The sequence below is a fragment of the Anguilla rostrata genome, chromosome 4 (assembly GCF_018555375.3).
Source record: "Anguilla rostrata isolate EN2019 chromosome 4, ASM1855537v3, whole genome shotgun sequence".
NCBI lineage: Eukaryota > Metazoa > Chordata > Actinopteri > Anguilliformes > Anguillidae > Anguilla > Anguilla rostrata.
The window spans coordinates 19,752,332-19,773,315 of NC_057936.1; the positions used below are offsets into that span (position 1 = coordinate 19,752,332).

At 37.5% G+C, this 20,984-nt stretch overlaps 1 protein-coding gene across 1 annotated transcript in view; it reads left to right on the forward strand.

The window, feature by feature from the left end:
- Positions 1-1,321: 1,321 nt before the first annotated feature.
- The window catches only part of ofcc1 (orofacial cleft 1 candidate 1), an 89,854-nt gene continuing 70,191 nt past the window's right edge, over positions 1,322-20,984 (forward strand). Inside the window, exons 1-5 of the mRNA XM_064331213.1 lie at positions 1,322-1,402; positions 5,856-5,920; positions 15,975-16,041; positions 16,384-16,560; positions 20,586-20,687. Coding sequence (XP_064187283.1) covers positions 5,903-5,920; positions 15,975-16,041; positions 16,384-16,560; positions 20,586-20,687 — 364 coding nt within the window. The 5' untranslated portion in view covers positions 1,322-1,402; positions 5,856-5,902. The remainder of the gene's footprint in view (positions 1,403-5,855; positions 5,921-15,974; positions 16,042-16,383; positions 16,561-20,585; positions 20,688-20,984) is intronic.

Consider the following 20,984-nt stretch of genomic DNA (forward strand, 5'->3'; position numbering starts at 1 on the left):
TTTTAACAAATTATTTTTCCTCACTTGAAAAGGCCACAAATACCATTATTTCTTACAATAATCAATGGCAGTGTTAGGTATAGATTACATTTAAGGCCGGCCTGACAAATGTCCTGTATCTATTGTGATGTCAAAGTCAGTCATTTGTTTTATTTTATTATTATTTTTTGCCTATATTTCAAACTTGCTTTCTTTGTGTGAAGTATCTTTATGAGAACTGTTGTAAATAATGTATGAGAAACCTTTATAAAAACTGTCAAACTGCATTATAAATGAAGTAAAAGTTGTATGATGGCTTGTACTGGCAAATTCATTATTCTAATTGATGTGGCACGGTAACAAAGGCCTCCTTTCCCAGTAATTTACCACCTGTAAACAGTCGCAAGAACACGTTTAGAACCTGTAGCCACTTTCTAAGACCAGCATAAATAATAAAAGAACACTTAACAGGACAAGCCATACATTGTGCCATCTGGTTGCCAGCCATAGCAGGTTGCCAGAGTTGAAACCTTATATGAACTTTTAATCAATTACAGAGTATTCAACATTTGACACCATGGTAATTCCACTCAAAACTAACAGAACGTACTTGCAGACCAATATAAAATGATACACGACAAATACGTCACCAATAATATATAGGCATGCAATGATTTAATTAATTTAATATTTTAATTTTATAAAGCATATATACTGCAGTCTAACCAGTTTACAGAATGCATAGCCTAATGATGGGGAACAAAACAAAAACAAAAAAACTTAACTGTGCAATTTACCTGAAAAAATGCTTCTTGAATCGATCTCCTCATAATACTGATTACGTTCAGATAGGCTAGAAGACAAGCATGAGACAATATTCAAATCTGTGCAGTCATATATTTTATGTTTACGATGTAACAGAGCAACAAGTAAGAACCAGTCCAACCAGAGCTATAGGCCCATATCGCATATTCACATTGGAATATGCAAAAATTCAAAGGCTTTTACAAGGCTGGGAGCGGATAACACCAGTGAATATACAATTTATTTGAATGTATCGAAAAGGCATTGCTTAATTTAAAGAGGACGCGGGATATTTTTTCGGCACACTTCCTTTTCATTAACATTACTTAAACGGAAGGCATAGTCTGAGGCTGTAATGTTATGCAATGTTCAGAATCTGTCGCATTTAATTCATTTATGAAACCGCGGTCGAAATTCAGATGGTATTCCAACAAACCCAGGAGCATGAAAGTCATTCATATACCTTCATAAATGTAAACTTTCGAGGATGGCCACTCACTCACATCTCTTACTACTTTCTAATGACCGGAGAGGTGCGTCACCGTCACCTTGGCGACTCCTTGCACTTTGGAGATCCGGTTGCAGTTCAGGGGAAGGGGAGAAAGAGAAGCCTTTTCAGGTAACTTTAATTAATGTGTGTTATCATTTATAAATGCACGAAACAAATTCTGAATACATCCACTGTGTCCTTCTATGCACGTATGTTAGTGCTTCATGATAAGTGTTCGCAGGCCTAACGCAATTATTTAAAAAATTCGACTCTATGGCTGTAAGGCAATGGTGGCGGGTGTGTTGCATTTCTTTGTATGGATGATCCCTAATCAAGCCATTGCACGTTCGGATATTTATTGCTCGAAATGACATTATCTACCAGATGTTTGGCGGTTGTTTATTATTCTGCTTTGAAAATGTAAAACAGAACGTGTGCGCTGAAATAGGCCTACGTGTTATTTTCTTCCTGTACATACATCTTCTTTGAAATTGTTGCGTAAACAGTTGTTTCATGTAGGTCTACAAAAACAATTTAATGATCGGTAATATTCTTGTGGTGTTCACTTTTCACTCTGGCAGTTTGTGGACGCTGGTCCTTCTGTCTCTTAATGTGCTTATTCCATCCTCTAGTCTTTCGGTAAGTCGTAAAGGTGGTCTTATAAATGTGACGAAAGCAAGTCGAGCCAGCCCTAGGTTCAGCTGATCAATAAAAAAATAAAAAAAGAAGCAGTGACAATAATAAGCAGTGCTTTCCAGGATAGTTGGAAGGCTTCTCACCCACCCACCCCCCAAAAATGCTCAGGTTCGACCTGTACTATGTAGCTGATGAAATTACATCCTTTATTATTGGTGCGGGATAACAAAGAATGTCAACCAAATATTTCTGGTTATACAATAAAGTAAAATGGGCTAAGGAACACGGAGGAATTTCATATTTGGAATTGACTGAGCTTTGCTGAGTAGATGACAGAAAAGATAATGCTGCCCTGGGCAGAGGGTGGATAGGGGGTCAAATGAGTTGCTTGTATCATTAATTCCTATGCTCTGTAAAATGTGCTGTGAATGTTTTACAGAATGGAAATTTTAACACACTCACTTTTTTTTGTATGAATTCAATTAATGTTTATTAACAGCATTATGGCTTTAAGAGGAAATGGCAATTATTAGGAAGTATGTTTCTGGAAAGAGTTTGCTCAACTAGATATATAGCGAATTTCATCTCTATACAATACAGGCATTGTGTAATGATGATTATGTGGCAGACATAACATTAAGAAAGTATCAAGATCATGCACGATCCATGGCCCATAGATGTTTGGGCTGCTACCGTGACCCAAATAGTATATCACACACAAAATGGTGTAGGGTGTTGTGTGAATATATTTACATAGTCTCTGTAGAGCCAGCTTCTCTGAGTCACTCATTTCTGCGGTTAAGAAACTGCTGGGAATCAAATTATTTTGAGAACAGCAGTTGGCAGACAGAGCCTAACAGCTTTTACAACCAATTGTCTGGGCAGCTCACAGAATTCCACTTTATAACCCTTATAAAACATTTGTACACCCAGCTCTATTAGTAACTAAGAAAACAAATCACTAAATGAAAACGTAAATTTAAAACTATTGTTTATTCAATTGAATGTAGGTGAAGGAAGCATTGCAAAGTTAGCTCTGTATCCAAGATTGACTCTCCCTCCTAATGCTAAAAGAGAGAAAAACAGGAAGTTGCAAACACACACACACGCACACACACCCACATATATATATATACATTTATTGAACTTTATGTTCTTACATTATCAAGTCATATTTATTTGTTACTCATGGGTTAATTACGGTAGTCAACAATTCCAAATTAAGCAGAGTATAATTTGAAACCATAATTAAAAAGCTGGTATGTTGAAACATTTTTCCTTCCATATACGGAGTAAAAATTCAATGGTTTAGTGTGTTTGCTGAGCACACCCAGTGGAGCAGTGTTTAATATGAAAAAGTATAGCGTTTCACAGTAATTCACATGGTAGGGGATAATCTTTCACATTTTGCCTGGGGTTTGTTTTGCTATATCAGCAGAAACTTGTGAAAACTGTGTGAATTACCATTGGAAAAAAAAAATGTTTAAAAAGACTAAATAGTACTGTCTCAAATGTAAATGAATATACAATATTTGAATAATGGGGAACAATAATACAGTCCTCCTGATAATAGTTCAAGTATATTTATGCTGACATACATCAAGATATATACCAAAGATTGATCCTGGAATCATACAAGCCACAACAACCTATGCAACTGTACAAAAATGGAACAGACTACATTGATCTTTGTTTTGTGCATGAGTTTTAACTGCTACAAAGAGTTCTGGCTGAGGAACAAATCTTTACAACCTTTCACATTGTCCAGATAATTTTGAAAAAAGGAAATTATTCTTCATCACTCTGCTGATTGTAAGACCCACTATAACAGTATCTTGAAAATGTTTTTCTTATTTAAAATGCATTGCATGGAGCTCTGTCTCTCTCTCTCATTATATAGTGATCACAGTAATATATGAGACAAAGACATACTTTGAAAAATAATCTGGTTCTCTGTACTCCACAACTTCAGATTTGTAATGAAACTATTCATATGTGGTTAAAGTGCGGATTCTCAGCTATAAAGGGTATTTTTATACATTTTGGTTTCACCATGTGGAAATTACAATCCCCTCATTAGAGGGCACCATGATATTTGGGACAAATGACTTCACAGTTGTTTCTGATTAGTCAGGTGTGTTCTTGCTTCTTTTGTGCATCTATAAGATAGCTTTCAGTATCTAGTCTTGATTCTATACTTTTGACTGCCTTTGGAGTCTATTATAGTTACTTGTCAACATGAGGGCCAGAGTTCAGCCAATGAGTCAAGGAAGCCATTACGAAGCTGAGAAATACGAAAAAAATAGTCAGAGACCTAGGCCACACCATAGGCATACCATCAACTGTTTGGAACATCATTAAGAAGAAAGAAACCCTGGTTAGCTCAGTAATTGCAAACAGAAGAACTCTACAGTTCATGACCAAAGAATTCTCACCATAAAGACCATAACGCCTGTCCAGCAGATCAGAAACACTCTTTAGGAGGCAGGAATGGATGTGTCAGTGACTACTGTCCACAGAAAATGTCACAAACATAACTACAGAGGATACACTGCAAGATGCAAACCACTACTAAGTCACAAAACAGGGATGGCCAGGATACAGTTAGCTAAGTCCTTAAAAGAGCCTGCAGAGTTCTGAAAAAAGGTCTTGTGGATAGATGAGACCAAGATTCACTTGTATCACAGTGATTGAAAGAGCAAAGTGTGGAGGCCAAAAAGAACTGCCCGAGATCCAAAGCCTGCCCTCATCTGTGAAATATAGTGGTGGGGGTGTTATGGTTTAGGCATGTATGGTTGATGGCAGCAATAGAATGAATTCTGAAGTATACAGAAGTGTCATATCTGCTCAAGTTCAAGAAAATGCCTCCAAGCTCATTGGCAGTGCTTCATCCTACAGCAAGACAATGGGCCGCATTCATGAAACACATGTATGGTCAAATTAGATCATTAACTGTGCGTATGAACGTCACCAAAATATTTTGGCATTCATCATTTTTTCTCTTATCTGAATTTTTTCTTTGGTAAGATCAAAATCTACTTGTGTTTGGAAACACGTAAAGGCATAAGCAGAAGCCGCTTCTATTTGTAATGCTTTATTATTTGTACAAAGTCATTTTAAGTAGTTACAGACCTTTTAACTACATTAACTAACCTATCTGAATAGCCTAGAATTTGGTTTCACTAGCTTTTCATTTTAATTTCAGTTTAACGTTTATTTATTTAGAAAAGGTTTGGTAGTTCTAGTTTGGTTTCATTTTTTCAAAAACCGTTGTTTTTATTTTTATTTCAGTTTATATTTAAATTTTTTTCCACAGCAATTAATTGCTGATGTTTAGACATAACCCTGCAGGTGGCATATATTTTATGGGATTTCTAGGGTATTTCTGTATGCCAATTAACATGAACCAGCACACACATTGAGTTCATGAACAATTGGCATTCATGCTCTGATATACCTAGCATACCTTCAAAATCGAAGGTGCATGTTTCATGTATCCCATGTTGGTTTTTCATAGGAACTTTTATTAAGAACAAAGAACAAAAGCTAGCAGAATTTACAAAATGTTTTGTGACTGTGACTATCCCCCAAAACAAGCAGGAGGTGTTTGCAGTACATGTCTGGCAGAGCATCACCAGAGAAAATACTCAGCATCTAGTGATGTCTATAGGTCACAAGAATATACAACACAATTCCAAACATGACTACTTTCATTTACATAACATTAATATGGGGGGCGGGGGGGATGTGGGCCTGGCGATTAATAAAAAGTTCTGTAATTTCTATTTGGTGAACCCAAAGTTCATAAACATGAAAAAAAAGCTGAGAATGTACACTTAAATCACAAATGTTTGATCACAAATCTAAAACTGAGGAGTACAGAGTGAAATCACATGATAAGTGCATGTAAGACAGAACTAAAGTGATTTTTCCCTTTTTTTGTCAGGCCCAGTGTACATAAGGAAATGGTCCTTCACTTCTTTTTCTGAGGAAATGGACACATTTGGCTCTGTAAGTACAATATAACTCAGGATGCAGGATTGTGTTTTCACCCCAATGAATTCTGTCGATGGACTGTGGCAGAGCGTTGACATTTAACTCTCTTTCATTTAGCCCCCAAGATCTCTGTGGGTGATTTGGGGAGGGTATTAAGCAATGCCACAGTGAGGGAAGTTCTCAACGAGTAAAACAAAAGTCTCTTCAGAGGCCGAAAGAGTTCCCATGGTCTCCAGAGGGACCTTGATCCTGCTCTGCTCCATTTTTGTGTCACTTATTAGATTTACAAACACAAAAAACACATATTTATGCGTTTCGTGGTGCCTCTGGGTTGGAGACAGGAAAGGAATTGTGAGATTTTACCCCTGCCTTGAGCCAGTATTCTGGAAATATGCCACCTAACTGTGTTTGCTAAATGGTGGTCTTCAATTTAACTCTGGCTAAACTTGGCTCAGCTTAGGGACTTCCATAAGTAGTGTTATGGAAGTCCCTAAGCTGAACTTCCATTGGAACTGGATGTTATGGTCAAATGAGTCCAGAATGAAGCTTTTTGGCCGCCTCCACCAGACGTAGGCTGGGTGTCAAAAGAAGGATGCCTATGTTGGAAAGGACGTCAGACCTACAGTGAAATGTGGCAGACCTTTGCATCTACTTGTCCAGAGGTTCTTGTTAAGGTCAGTGGAATCATACACTCCAGTCAGTACAATGATCCCAAACATGCCTAAAAATCAACCAAGAACTATTTAACTGACCACAGAATTAAGGCATTGCAATATCAATTTCAGTACCCAGACCTAGACCTGATTGAAATTGAAGAGAGATTGAATTGAAGAGAGTCGTCTACAGACTGAAGGATCTTGTAAGTTTCTACATGGAAGAATGGTCTAAGATGTTCACCATTCTCATAAAACACTACAGAAGATGACCCAGTACAGTAGTGTTTTGCAGAGGTGCACAAAGTACTGAAAGCAGGGGAGCCAAACATATTAGGAAGTTTTTGTTATAAAATGACTGGTATAAAATATAATATTCTATAATTTTTTTTGCCATATTTCAGATTTTTAGTAAAAGTGCTAATAACCTTTGGGAATGTATAGGCCTAATTCATATATATTTGATAACAGGAGGTCTTTTCCAACCTTTCGGGCTGTATTTGTACTGACAAATGTAATCTAAGGGAGTGCCCGGGCAAACTGTTCAAAGCTATATTTCAAGTTTTCCCTTCTGCTGCCCAATCAGTTAGCTTTGCTTCAAAGGAACACCCATGCATAAATAATTAAGCCCAGTGTCTTAAAGGGGCCAGCATATATTAATTAGGATAGAATGTTAATTATGTTGCTCTGCTCTTTATCAGCTGAAGCGATAGATAATTAAGCATATGACCATTTGGCAGATTTCCCAGTTGCTATTTACTTGTATAAGAGAAAATATGAAATACAGAGCTATTTGTGAACAATTTGCTACTGCAGATACATTCATTTTGGTACAATAAGGCAAATTAAGAACTACAGTTTCTTTGTTTTAGCAATGTTAATTTATCTGTTAACAAATGATTTAAGAGATGACCCCTCAGCTTTGCTGTTTGATATTTCCAGTCTAGACATGGTGCATAATCTGGTTAGATCACATGTGTTCTATTAGCCTATGCGAAGCTACACCATTCTGTCAAATCAAGTAGGGAATCACTGGTGTAGATTTCTCTCCTGACAGCGATAAAGCAATATCTCAGTCAGTCTCAGCCGTGACCGATACTAACATACAGGATTGATTGGACAGTAATTGTATTTTTGATCTATGCACTCTGCTTTTTCATGTGACTGGCGTATCACCTTCTTTTGCTTCCAAGCGACATTAGAATGAAAAGTATAAGAAAACTGAGGCCAGTTGCTAACCTAATGATTTTGGAAAACAGTTTAAGATAAAGAACACCTTATTTAATGTAACAATGCCAGTGTGTAGGGGTACAGTATGTGTACGCCTTAAACTGAGGAAGGCTATGTCATTCCCAGGCCACTCTTGTTCTTTTGCTCCCAGCCTGCACTGAGACTGCTGTCTGGAAGTGGTAGTTTTAAGCGGGGGTCCTGACGATAAGGACGCACGCTGTCTGTGCTCTCGTTGTAAGCGGATAGGGATGGGGAGACAGCTCAGAGCGGAGCTTGTTTACAGCAGAATAGAAGAAAACAGCCAGACATAAATTAGGGCTGACGGTTTCATGAAGCACAATTGGTTGATCACAGATTCAATGTGACTGCCCTGAACTGGGCGATGATCCGTACAGTATGCAAAATTCACTTTCTAGCTGGTCCATGCCCACCAGCCTAGCAGCAGTCTTTCCATAGCCCTCACAGCAACAGCCTTGAATGGAACCAGAACTGAACAAGGCATTGTTGTACCCAATTCCTTTTGACAACAATCACATTCTTTTAAAAACTTTTCCCTTGTCACCAGTTTTAAATGAAGGTTTTTTTTTTGCTCCCTGACCACAAAGTATGCATTTTATGTGCAGACTCATTTTCGGCGAGGAGCAGAATTTGTAACATCATGAGAAATGTTGTGCATTAAAATGACAACAGAGTGAATTTAAGGCTCTTATGTTGCATTCAGTGCTTGTTATATCACACCAGTTATACTTGGCACATGACTCTGTGTTAGCACTGTGAATTTAATGTATGTGTGTTCCCTGGAAAGTCATGTCGAGAGGAATTTACCCCTTTGTACTCTTACTCGTGCATGGTAATATGTTTATTATAAAAATGGCCCAGCACTTCTGAAATGGCATCTGTCTTGCTGACCTGTCAAGGCACAACATATTCAGGCTCACCCCAGCATGATACATATATGCTGCAGTACTGTTTATTATCTAAGAAATGATGAATATATTGTGAAGTTGACTATAATTACCATTAAAATTGACTATAAGTCTACTATAATTTTTGGGTTTACAAAAAAAAAATGAGGTAACTGCAAAAACAGGCACAGTAAGAGCAGTTACTCACATTGGATATACATTGGGGAAAGGAATGCATGTGTGCAGATCAGTGGTTGAAGAGGAAAAATGCTTTGCCTGAACTGGATTAATTGTGACAGTAACTGCTATATATTGGCTTGAAGTAACCAATAGGTTGTTTTGGAGCCTTTTTCTGCTGTGATTGACTATGCAGTTTTGTAAAACAAGGACCCGAAATCTAGGCAATAAATTTGTGCAAATTGCAATCGTGTTGACATTTAAAATGAATGGAACTAATTCAAACGAAATGTGAGAAATTCTACCAAGTCTGGTAATAACGGAATAACAGCATGCATATCAAACCATTGTGGTGTGTCTGAGTCAACAAAATGACACTTTTCCCTTGTATGGAACAACAAATGGGATGAAAGAAACCAAGTTCTTTTTTCTGCGTCATATATTATCTGAAGGCTAGTAATGGTTTGAAATGGCATGTTTCCTAAATGAGACAAAGGATTGCATTAAAACAGCACAGTCCAAAGAATACTGTTTGCAGAACATTTGCTAAGAAAGGGCATGTTAGATACAGACCACATCTGCTATAAAACCAGCAGTAACCTGCTGTACTACTTTTGGGCTCCGCATTGATTTTCCCTGCATCGTGAGACATTATCACCATGCCTAAGTGTGAGTGCACTTCAGTGTGCTCCCCCCTGTCTTTCTAATGTTCCCTTAAGCGTACTGAGGCATGACGTGCCCAGAGTGTATGTACACACTAATAAGGCCTATTCACAAACTACATGCTGTGAATTTAGAGTCTTGTCATCGTGTGCAGTTTGAGGGCTCTGTGGCACTACTGGCGTGATTGGAATCATCAATATCATACACCACTTTTTCAATCCCTAGATTGTTGGTCATGTCCAGAAGATGGTGCAAATGGAATGCATTGCTGGCATAATGTTCCATGTGATGTGATTTTATGGCCACTAACTTTTATGTGTGTGGGAAAATGTATTGTTTGTATTCATTGATACGCACTTGAGGAAGAAAGCAGTATAAACAACAACATTAGCTTTTTAGAATTGCAATGGAAAACAGTACAGAAGTCAATTTAAAATGGTAAATGAGAAAATATACATTATTGTCCTGAAATCATAGTACACTTGAAAGCTGATCAGAATCTAATTGCTTTCTTCACTGTGGGTCATCATCAGTACTTTGCTGTACTGGTGCTGCACTATTGGGTATTTATATTATTAGTGTCCACTTTATAGTGTGTGTGTGTGCGTATGTGTGTGCGCGCGTGTGTGCACGCGTGTGTGTGTGTGTGTGTGTGTATGATTTCAGGCTCAGTCTCAAGCTCTCATAGTCTTACCATCCAAACAAATCTCACATAACTCCATCAACAGGAATAAATCTCATGCCAGCCAGCTCAGCAAACGTAACAACTTTGAGTTTGGTAGTTTACCTAGGCTAGCTAGGTAAGATAATGTTACCTATTTGATAGATTGTATTAGCTAAGTTAAAACCAGCTAGAACCCCTGCAAGCTGTAGCCAGCTAATGCCTGGTTCAGACTAATGCCACACAGACTTAGTGTGATCTGTCTGTCATCCCAGGTGCAGCAAGATTTATGATGCTTTGATTGAAAAATCTGACAGTGAGACAGACATATGCTGTAGACTGAGCCCGGTTAGCCCCATTTGGGACAAGAACAAACTATGTGGGTTCTTAGTTAGAAATGTTGGTGTTCATGATGAGGTGTGTGGAGACGCTGAGGTGTCTGTGGGTCTGTGACTTTCTGTATAATCTTTATTTATAAATGTTTTCACAACTTTGTGACTGTTGAGTTGGTTACTGTTTCCGCTTTAATATCTTTAATGTTAACCCCTTTGCGCTAGCCCCCATGTAGCTAGGACGCCAGCATCCTGAAATTGCTCAGCTCAAATGTTCAGTGCTCCTGCGACCAAACTATGATTTGAAAGAGCAAACTCTGTGTTCTGGCTGTATTAGTTGGCGATTCACAACAATTATGCGAAATACAGAGTTTTTAAGTACCACCATTGTTGCATAGGTTGTCCATTTAACAAGCACCCCCTCCCTGCAGTCTCATCTGCAACTATACCCCCCAAGCACAATGCACTGGACAATAGTGTCTATTTGAGTGTTCCTTAAAATATTCTTTAACCACCAATCATGAGTATTCGCTTATAGCAACAAGAGAAAGCCAACAATAGCCCAAAGTTATGCCAATACATCTTTGAAAAATACTGTTCACCGATTAGCAAAATAAACAATTGGTATTCTTGTGTAATTATACCACGTCATTTTACTCTCAATATCTGTGACTAAATGCAAATGTAATAAATATACAAGCCTACCTATTGGTTTCATATGTAGAGGTGCCCTTTTAATATTCAGTTTTCATTTATTGATCTGAACAATCCATTTTAGAAGTGCAAGTAGAAAGAGGGGGTAGGTATTTACATCAGCCATGCACAAAACCCCACTTGCCATTTACACCATTATAACTCTTTTCAGTTTGTTCCTGTTTTATTGATAACTCTTTTATCTAGTAGAGGACTGTGTAAATTTTCTAACCGTGCATCGCATGTGTAATTTTACATTTAGAACAAACATTGAGAGCCCCACACAACCGCTTAAATTTTTGATTCAGTACAATGTTGTATGGTCAACCATAAGGTTACGCTTAATAAAGAAGCACTTGTTGTGGTGTAATTGTATATTACCTTCAGTTTTGATTCGATTTTGCTAATTTGGCCAACTCATCAGCATGGTTAAAGCGAAATCTCGCCTTCCTGACATGGATTTGGGGAGTGGGCCAGGAAGTCTAGCCATGATACATGGTGAAGATGTATATATTACTGCTTGTAACATTTCTATTATTTATGTTGTGTCATATTTTTGATATGATTATATTCATATTGGTTATAAAACAACTGTTAGCATTGACTAATAATGCTCAGCATTTGTTCTGGTGTTAATGTTGAGGCAATTGTTAGCGTAGCCTGTGCAGTGTAAAGCGGCTCATAGTGGCCTGCTTTGTTAGAATTCATAATGAAATGAAATTCATGAAATTCACTCACAATGAAACTGAGAGTATTTAAAATGGTTTTTGCTATTCTCTAATGTGGGCATTTCAGATACTGTAGTGTAAGCATTCATAGGTAGCTCAGTCATGTGTTATGTTTGAATCACCAGATTACTCTGAAGCTAGAACATCGCCAACATTTTTCTGACAGTGGAATATTATTTTACTGTAATATTATTATACAGAATGTGGGGTATTAGTATCTCCATGGGATATACTTGCAACATAGGGCATGGAAAACACTCTTTCAAATTTACTGTGTGCTGATATGTGCTAGATTAATGTAAAATTTTCCCTTAAATAGTAATATTTGTAAAATGTCATCTCTTCGCAACAAAAGAGTACATACTGTAGAGTACGTATTTAGGTATGTGTACCACATTGTGCCACAATGTTTTTGCATTATTTTTCAATGTGATATCAAGGTTGCATCTTAAACCATCTTAAGGGGCTACTTTATAATCTTTATAATGGACAAAAAGCATTTTACTCATTTTGGAGAGGTATTGGATATGTTTTTGGACCCCTATATATCATAAACCCCTATCCTGATGAAAAGATAATAAGTCATTTCCACTTGGCACGCTAACCGTTTCAAATGAGAGTTCCAGAATAGAACATGTATGCTGTAGTATACTATGAGGGTTAGGTGCATATTTGGTAGCTGCACTGATTCTGAAAGTGGCATAACAGTAATTCATAACTTTCATCCATACATGCTGTGCATACATACATACTGTACATACACACATACCTACGTACGTACATACATACAAACATGCAGCATACATGCATACGTCCAGACCTACATACTGTTCATAAATATGGAAAAAAGCAAGAACAAAGATTTTAGTTTTGAGTGGAATTCAGTACATTTTTTTGAAAACTCCTGTATGGGTATTTTTTGTTTTTTTTCCTTAGAGTGTTTCTATTTCAAGGGCATAAACAAAGATTTTTTGAAAATAAAGGCATGTTTTCTGCCTACAGAGTGCTAATGTAATGATTAATTACACAAGTTAACCAAAGCCCAGCTCCACCAATGCCTCTGTATATAGGCCTATTTGATGATGTTACGTATCTTGCAATATCAGCAAAGCTTTTATATACAATGCACTTGGGGCTAATAATTAATTAACAGGTTAACTACATTAGCAGTAACAGGGAGCCAAGGACAAGCACAATTCACAAGGACCCAGATTTCTAATCCGAGTGGTCAGGGACCACTTCTTCTAGGAGAGTTGGACGTAGAAAAGGGTACGTGCTGGCCAGGTCATCAAATTAAATCAAGTGAAGTGATCATAGTGTTAAAACTGAGAAGGCATTGAAAAAAAAAACATGTAGGGCAGGGAAATCAAGTGTCATAGGGGTCCAGTTTTTCACAGAAAATCGCAACATGCCCTAAAAATGTAAGAAAATAAAGGTATTGCCATAATTTAAAAAATGATTGTTTTTGCTCTATTGTAAACAGTGTTTATAAAGTTGTTTAATCTCCCATGCACTCAGTTCAGTTTTCTTAAGGCCAATTCACCTTAGCTCGTTCGATAATGTTGTAGCCGATATGATGGTCTATGTTTATCATGTTCTTACTAGCACTGGACTTCAAAAAATTATTTTATCAGCTGCAGAAATTCTGGTATTGTCTTGTGGAGGAAAATAATTCCCTAAGTTGTGCAGTGTGTGCGCACACCCCTGAACCAGTAACATTGCATTACATGATGCATTATGTTTTAAGGAAATTTTTCTTGGGATTGGATGGAAATTGATCCCTTAGTACATGAGGACACATTTCAATTATTCTAATGTTGTATTCTGTACCATATTAGCTAATGAAGGAAAACTTGTGAATTTTGGTTCTATATTTTTTATGATATCACTTTCAGTATGAAATTAAATAAGTTAAACTAACTGAACTGCAAATAGTGTGTGTGTGTGTGTGTGTGTGTGTGTGCATGGGTGTGTGTGTCTGTTGTGTGCTTTAATATTTTAATATAGACAGCTGTTATATATGGAATTTTTTTGTGCATTAGAAACATTAGGAAAGGTATATTGTACATAGTATCATAAGGTCTGTCATTTCCATATTAGCAAAATAATATTCATTATTTAGACGGATTCAGGTAGATCACAACTTCCTCTCAAAATTGAGGAAAGCTGGTACATACAAGTATGTACAAATCTGTAACATTTTATTACAGTTACATACATACAGTTAATGTGTCTGGTAAGTGCTAAAGTCTTACTATTAAGCGCAACTCAAGTGAAATTGATTGGAAAGCAGTAGAAAGAAAATGATTTTTAAATAAGTTACAATTAGATTACCATTAATCTCTGCGGTATAAATGAATGTCTTGCTTTAGGGCTTGCTGGATTGAAAAAACAGATTTACAAAACTCTTCTTTTCAAATTAGAATATGTCCTCCACAATTTTAATTGCCCTGCCCATCATGAATTGCCATCATGAATTAAAGCATTTCTTTTTTTCTTTCTATGCAAATGTTGTCTTTTAAATTAAATGTTGTATTTTCTGAAAATACTGTACATGTGCATGACCAGAGCCATGTGTCTGTATGAACAATATAGAATCCCAAAATTATTTCATAATACATACATATATACTTACATATAATACAAAAGTGTTTTTCATCTAACAGAATCAAAGATACCATAAAATAATCAATGAACAGATTTTCCATGTATAACATAAAATCATGTTATACATGGAAACTAAAATTGAGGAACTGAAAAAAAAAATCCTTTCACTTTATCTAAGTATTACTTCAACTCAGGTATTATGTTTACAGAAGATAATTGGACATCTCGTAGAAGCCAAAAGGGTGCAAGCATTACTGCTACTCACAGGACCCCTGTTGCATGTTAAAAAAAAATAAATAAAAAAACTTGATTTTCCAAAAAGAGGGAGAAATCAATACACAGTAAAATGGGACCATATGTCCAAAAGGGAGTATACATTCTCTGTTAGAGTTGATTTAACACTGAGCATTTTACTATGGATGGGGGGCTTTTTTAACCAGACTCCCAGGCTTTCAATGGTTCAGGTTTATGTCATTGTTACATGTGTTTTGACGTCTACACTGCATCGCACGGAGCTCTTGTTGGGCATGAAGCTGCTGTCTCAATGGGTGGGGCATGCTTGATCTAACCCTTTTTGAGGACATTGGATCATTGCGGAACAATTTTAGCTGCAGTCACAATGTGCTGTAATTAATGGAACATGTTCCACAATGTTTGGGGATGAGAAGTCGAAAGGCTGGCACATCCAGTTACTATGAAAAAGTATTATGCAAAATGTTTCTAATTCAATGGAAAATGTAGAATGCAAATTTTGGCATCGTTCTATAACAACCAGTGTATCCAGCTGCCATAGTTTCTTCTGATGTACAATATATTGTTCCTTTCTTTGCACCTAATTGTGAATATTTTCAATATCCATTGCATGTATTTTAGTGATACCAAAGGGCACAGTGTATCAGAAATGTTTAATATATTCCAAATGTAAAATATTTCAGATGCTATTTCAAATATTTTTAGGTGTTGGTATAGACGAGGGCTATACAAGAAAAAGGGTTTTCTTTGGACCTATAATGATGTATGCAAAGTTGACCCACATTGTAAATGTGTTGGTAGTCCGGATTCCTCAGTACTGTCTGAATGCGCGTAAACACACACATAAATGCGCGCAGCAAAATTCTTTAAAACTGCTTCACTTTTCTGGGGGTGTTGTCTCCCATTCATTAAAAAGAGAAATCACAAAGAAACAGAGGAAGTATTTTAATGTGACCTTCATTACGCATTCACGTCAACTTTTCTTATCTATTTATGATTAAATTTTTTCCACTCCTGTTGTTCAATTAGTGCTTGACCCCTTTAGCGGAGATGTAAATTAAATGACATTTCAGTGTCGTCCCATATTTAAAATACTGCGTTAGTTGCGGATCATAAATGATGATCTTCATTCTGTAGCTAATTTATTCATTTAACAATTTCCCTCCAGAAGTTCCAGCAGAAGGCTCTGAAGCAACCTAAGCAGAAGAAATCCGAGTCGGCTGAATTTCTGATGGGTGAGCCCTGCTTGATGAGTTATTGCTCATAATTTGTGTAAGGATTAATTAACTAATTACAGACAAATGGCTTTGGGCTAAATTTTGCTCTTGCTTGTCAGGGCGCGATTTGTAATTATTTTAATCATTTATTCTTCTTCTCTTCTTTTTTTCATACAAGATTCAGATTTAATTTTAACCTAATTGTATTTTAGTGACATTCGAGGAGGATGCGCTTGAGTATTTTGGGCAAAGGAATCACTAGAAGGAATTTTCTGGTTGTCACTGAAATGTACTTTGGTATAATGCTTTGGTTCCTGACCTCCTTGTTTTTTTTCTTTCTGTTGTGTTGTTTTTTCGCAGGAGAAGACGAGAGAGCCGCTGCGGAAGGTATTGAAAACCCAGCTTTCGATGGCAGGGATGGGGACCTTTCGGCTTATCACGCTCTGGGAAGTCAAGAAATTGAACGTGACAAGCAGGATAGCACCCTTGCAGCTCAGAAACACAAAATGGAGCTGCAAGCCCCTGCCGAACCAAGAGGTGAAGCTTCATTCTTCATTAACCTCAAGCTGACTGACAGTGGTTTTTGTTCCTGATCTAACCTTTTGCTTTCTGGGGCCTGATCCATGCATTCCAAGCTAACACGTCCGAACAAGTTCTCTCATAACTTGCACCGGATAAGTGTCATGAGAACGGGCGTTCCAGAACATCTTGCTTGAGTCAGAATGTTCTGTGAACACATGCCTTCCAGAGTGCTTGCCTCATGAGCTAGACTTCAGCATTAACACACCAGACTGAGTCTTCAGTGTATCTTTAAAGTGTAGACACTCTGCAGAAACCCTGAAACGCAGCTAACGTGACATATTTAGGAAACTTTGGTTGTTCACTCACACCTCACAAGACCTGCTTGTAGCTAACATGATACACTTGTAGTACAATGTAAATTTAAAGGATTTAATTTTCTAATGCATTTTTTTTTTCCCTAAAGCTGTTGGGAATGTGTTGTGTGACCTGGGTAAGCTCAGGATAATCACACATTCAGCCATATGGTTGTGCTTTAATGAAAATGTGCACCCTCTCTAAAAAACACAGTCATGATGAAAACAACAAATAGTATGCTTTTTATTAGCGTTAATCCCTCTACATTTCTACAGCAATATGAAAGGAAACAGGAATGCAAACCAGGAATGCTGCGTTTGGAAGTTTTGCACTCATTATTATTTGAAGTTTACTGAAGCCACATAGACAAATCACATAACAAGAAAGTCGAAATATGTCAGGTTTCTCTGTGAGATGAAATGCACTCTTGTTAGCTCAGAATTAATAAAAATAATACTGACAGGATAAAGGAAGCCATCAAAGCAAGGAGCTGATTGTGACAAGAAGTACGGGAATGATTTTGATTAGCGATAGCTTGCTGGAGATCCATAGCCCCACACTTGGTCGTGGGACTGTTGTGCTGGGTGAGAGTGGTGGAGCAGATTCTCCTGATTAGCTTGGTGTTTCCCATCAGCACGTCATGTGAGAGACAGGGAGAGTACTCTGATGAATCCCAGGGGCGGTCTTCTCTCATCAAAGATTAAATCAATAACATTGGCCCCTCTCGGCTTCAAATTGTCAGCAGATATGACTTGCACTTATTAAAAAAGAGAAAAGAAGCGGTAATATTCTAAGAGTAAAGGGCTTCTTCTGTGAAATCAATCATTCACAACCTGTTCATTGGAAAGTGGATGTCAGTCATTTTAGACTGTAAAGTGTTAAAGGGTGCCTTTTGCTGTTCTCTGAAAACTATTTCTTGTCTATGATTATGAAGGTTTTACAATTGTGTGGCCAATCAGTGTATGCATCTCAAAATCTGCAATACATAATCACTAAAATAAACAACACAAAACATATTAGATGACCAGATTCCGTTGATATGTTTGGTTGATTTAAATCATTTTTATGACAGGATATAATCAATCAATATAATACATCTTGATTTGGCTCTGTACTCCACAATTGTAGATTTGTAAGCAAAAAATTCACATGTGGTTAAATTGCACATTGCCTGGATATATTTATACACTTTGGTTTCTCCCAGTAGAAATGACAGAATATTTTATACACAGCTCCCCATTTCAGGGCACCAAAGTACACTTGTATTAGAGTGATGGGAAGAACAAAGTGTAGAGGCCAAAAGGAACTGTCCAAGATCCGAAGCATTCCTCTCCCCATATGTGAAACATTATGGTGTGAGTGTTATGGTTTGGGCATGTATGGCTGTCACAGGTATTGGCTTACTTGTCTTCACTGATGATGCAACTACTGAAAGCAGCAGCTGAATGAATTCTGAGGAGTACAGAATCATCTGATCTGCTGAAGTTCAACCATGTGCCTCCAAACACATTGGATGGTGCTTCATCCTACAGAAAGACAATGATCCCAAATGTATTGCTAAAGCAACAAAGACGTTTTTCAAAACAAGTAACTGGAACATTCTAGACTAGCCATGTCATTCAACTCCTCTGTATCCAATTGAAGATGCCTATGTCTATGACTGTTTTTTCTTATTTCTCAGCCTCATAATGTTTTCCTTGGCATTCATTGGCACAACTCTGGTCCCCAGGTTGATAAATGCCAATAACAGACACCAAAGGCAATCAAAAGCCTAGAAACCAGACCAGATCAGAAACACCTGTGAAACCATTTGTCCCAAAACTTATGGTTCCCTTGACTATGTATAAAAAGTGCTGTAATTTCTACATGTTAAAATTAAATCAATCAAAATGCATAAATAATAGCCTTTAATGAAAATCTGAGAATCTGCTTTTCAACCACATATGAATTGTTTGATTAGAAGCCTAACATTGTGGAGTACAGAGCCAAATTTTAAAAAGTCTTTGCACCAAACATTATGGAGCACTGCATATACATACATACATACATACATACAATCAGAATAATTTTACAGTGTATACAGTTCAATTCATATCTTTCTCCTATGTTTGATAACTAATTTGGAGTCATTTTGGATATCACAGATAATTATTTCCATTTTTCAAATTTTCCATTTTTCAGTATAATTAGGTTAAGTTGCATATAATATTTCTTCCATTTATATGATTCTGAACTCTACCTATGAGTACCAAATTAAGTTTAATGTAATTTTAAAATGTGAAATTAAAAAAGAAAAGATTAAAAACAGTACGCAGGTTCATTTCGTATTGGGGAATTTATAAATTTATTTTGCATTGCTATGACGTACACCCAGTGGCCTCAGTTGATCTTAGCTGCTAACATGGTAGTTTATTTGCTATTGTCAGTGTTTTCCATAAATAGATTCCCTCTTATGAAGATCATTGAATTGTAAGACCTCTGAGTTATTGATGGCATGCAGACAGGGCATTGAATATGTTATTATAAAAGAAGAACACTGGAAGACAGTCAGACGATTTAGGTAAATCAAAGATATGATTCAAAGTAGAGATCTTTGGGGTTGTAGATATTATGCAAATTCAGATTGAAAAAGGGTTTCATAACCTCTAAGCTATTGCCGCAAAATTGTTAAAACTGTGTTTACGTTGTAAGGAGTTAAATGTGAATTTTGCAGTTCATTTATGGTATCGCTATTACTAAAACGAATATATGAGACTCTAGCACAATTACATTTTCTATTTGACATATTGCAACCCAAGCTGAATTGCAAAAGAGGTATGTGAAATTTGTTAAATTTATTTATATAGGCGCTCCCTGCATGAAGGCCCATGGTGTCCTGTACATAATAAAGCAATAGTGCGTTCATGAGATGCAAACGTACTTTGCCTGCTTTTCTGCGAATCACAATCAGATTTGTATTCCTGGGTGCTTTCATTTGGGGCTAACTGTTATCTGAATCCATCAGTGCATCAATAACTTTTATTAATGGACTTTGCTGCAGAAACGTGTGAAGTAATTTAAATAGAATAATGTCATGGAATATTCAGGGAGGGAATCCACATTTAAAAAGTCGCTCTGTAGGATGTACCTGTTTAATAGAAATATCCCTCGAGGTGGCGGACCCCCATAAATTCCGAGGAGCAGCTTTGATGCCCATAGGTCAGCGATCGCTAATAAGAAGTCAATGGGATGTGGGTTCGCTTTTTTTTCTCTTTTCCTGCCGCTGCTCTTCTCATCCACCGGCGATCTCCGCACCGGCGACCCCAGAGCATTTAGAGGGTATTGTCTTTGAATTCCAGGTACTTTAACTTGTAAATTTTCTCATTAGTTCCTTTTGAACACAAGTAACATATGGCAGTCGTATTTAAGAGATTGCCTGGCGTGACCTTTCTCAGCATGCTAATTAGGCCCCACAGCTCCCCCGGTCCAAGCGAGCAGCACTGAGAACTGGCGGCCAGGCTTATCGGGTAACAGGAGCGGCCCAGTCGCAACAGTGTGGGTTTCAGAATTAACATTTCACTTCATGTGCTTCTAATAACCACTGACCCCCCCCCCCCCCCACACACACACACACGCACACGTATCCCTCCCCCTTGCCCTCCCTCCCCTTCCCTTCCCTTCCCTTTCGCTTCATGTACTTTCCACAGGAAATGAATGCGCCCGAAATTACTTTGACCCGCCGATGGCGGAGGAAACCAACCCAAGGCAGTGCAGGATGGAGGTCGGCACGGAAGATGAGCTGGAATTAAGTATGCCATTTCTTGTCATAATAGTCCGCTCAGTTCATTAAAGTGAGGTGAGAAAGATCATTCATTGCGAACAATTTACTTCGATGGGACTGTCTTAGTAAATACGGTTGCTGATGGTTTCTGGGATGGCTCTTTGGACTGACTGGTATCCAGCCTCTTGTCATTGCTGAAGGTCACATTTCATTGGTCAGTTATCTTTTTGCCCGTTCCCTTTGCTTCCAAAGAATATTATCATTAGAGACATCATGCAGTATCAATAGCTACATCCCCCCATACCTATTAAAACCATTCTCTTGG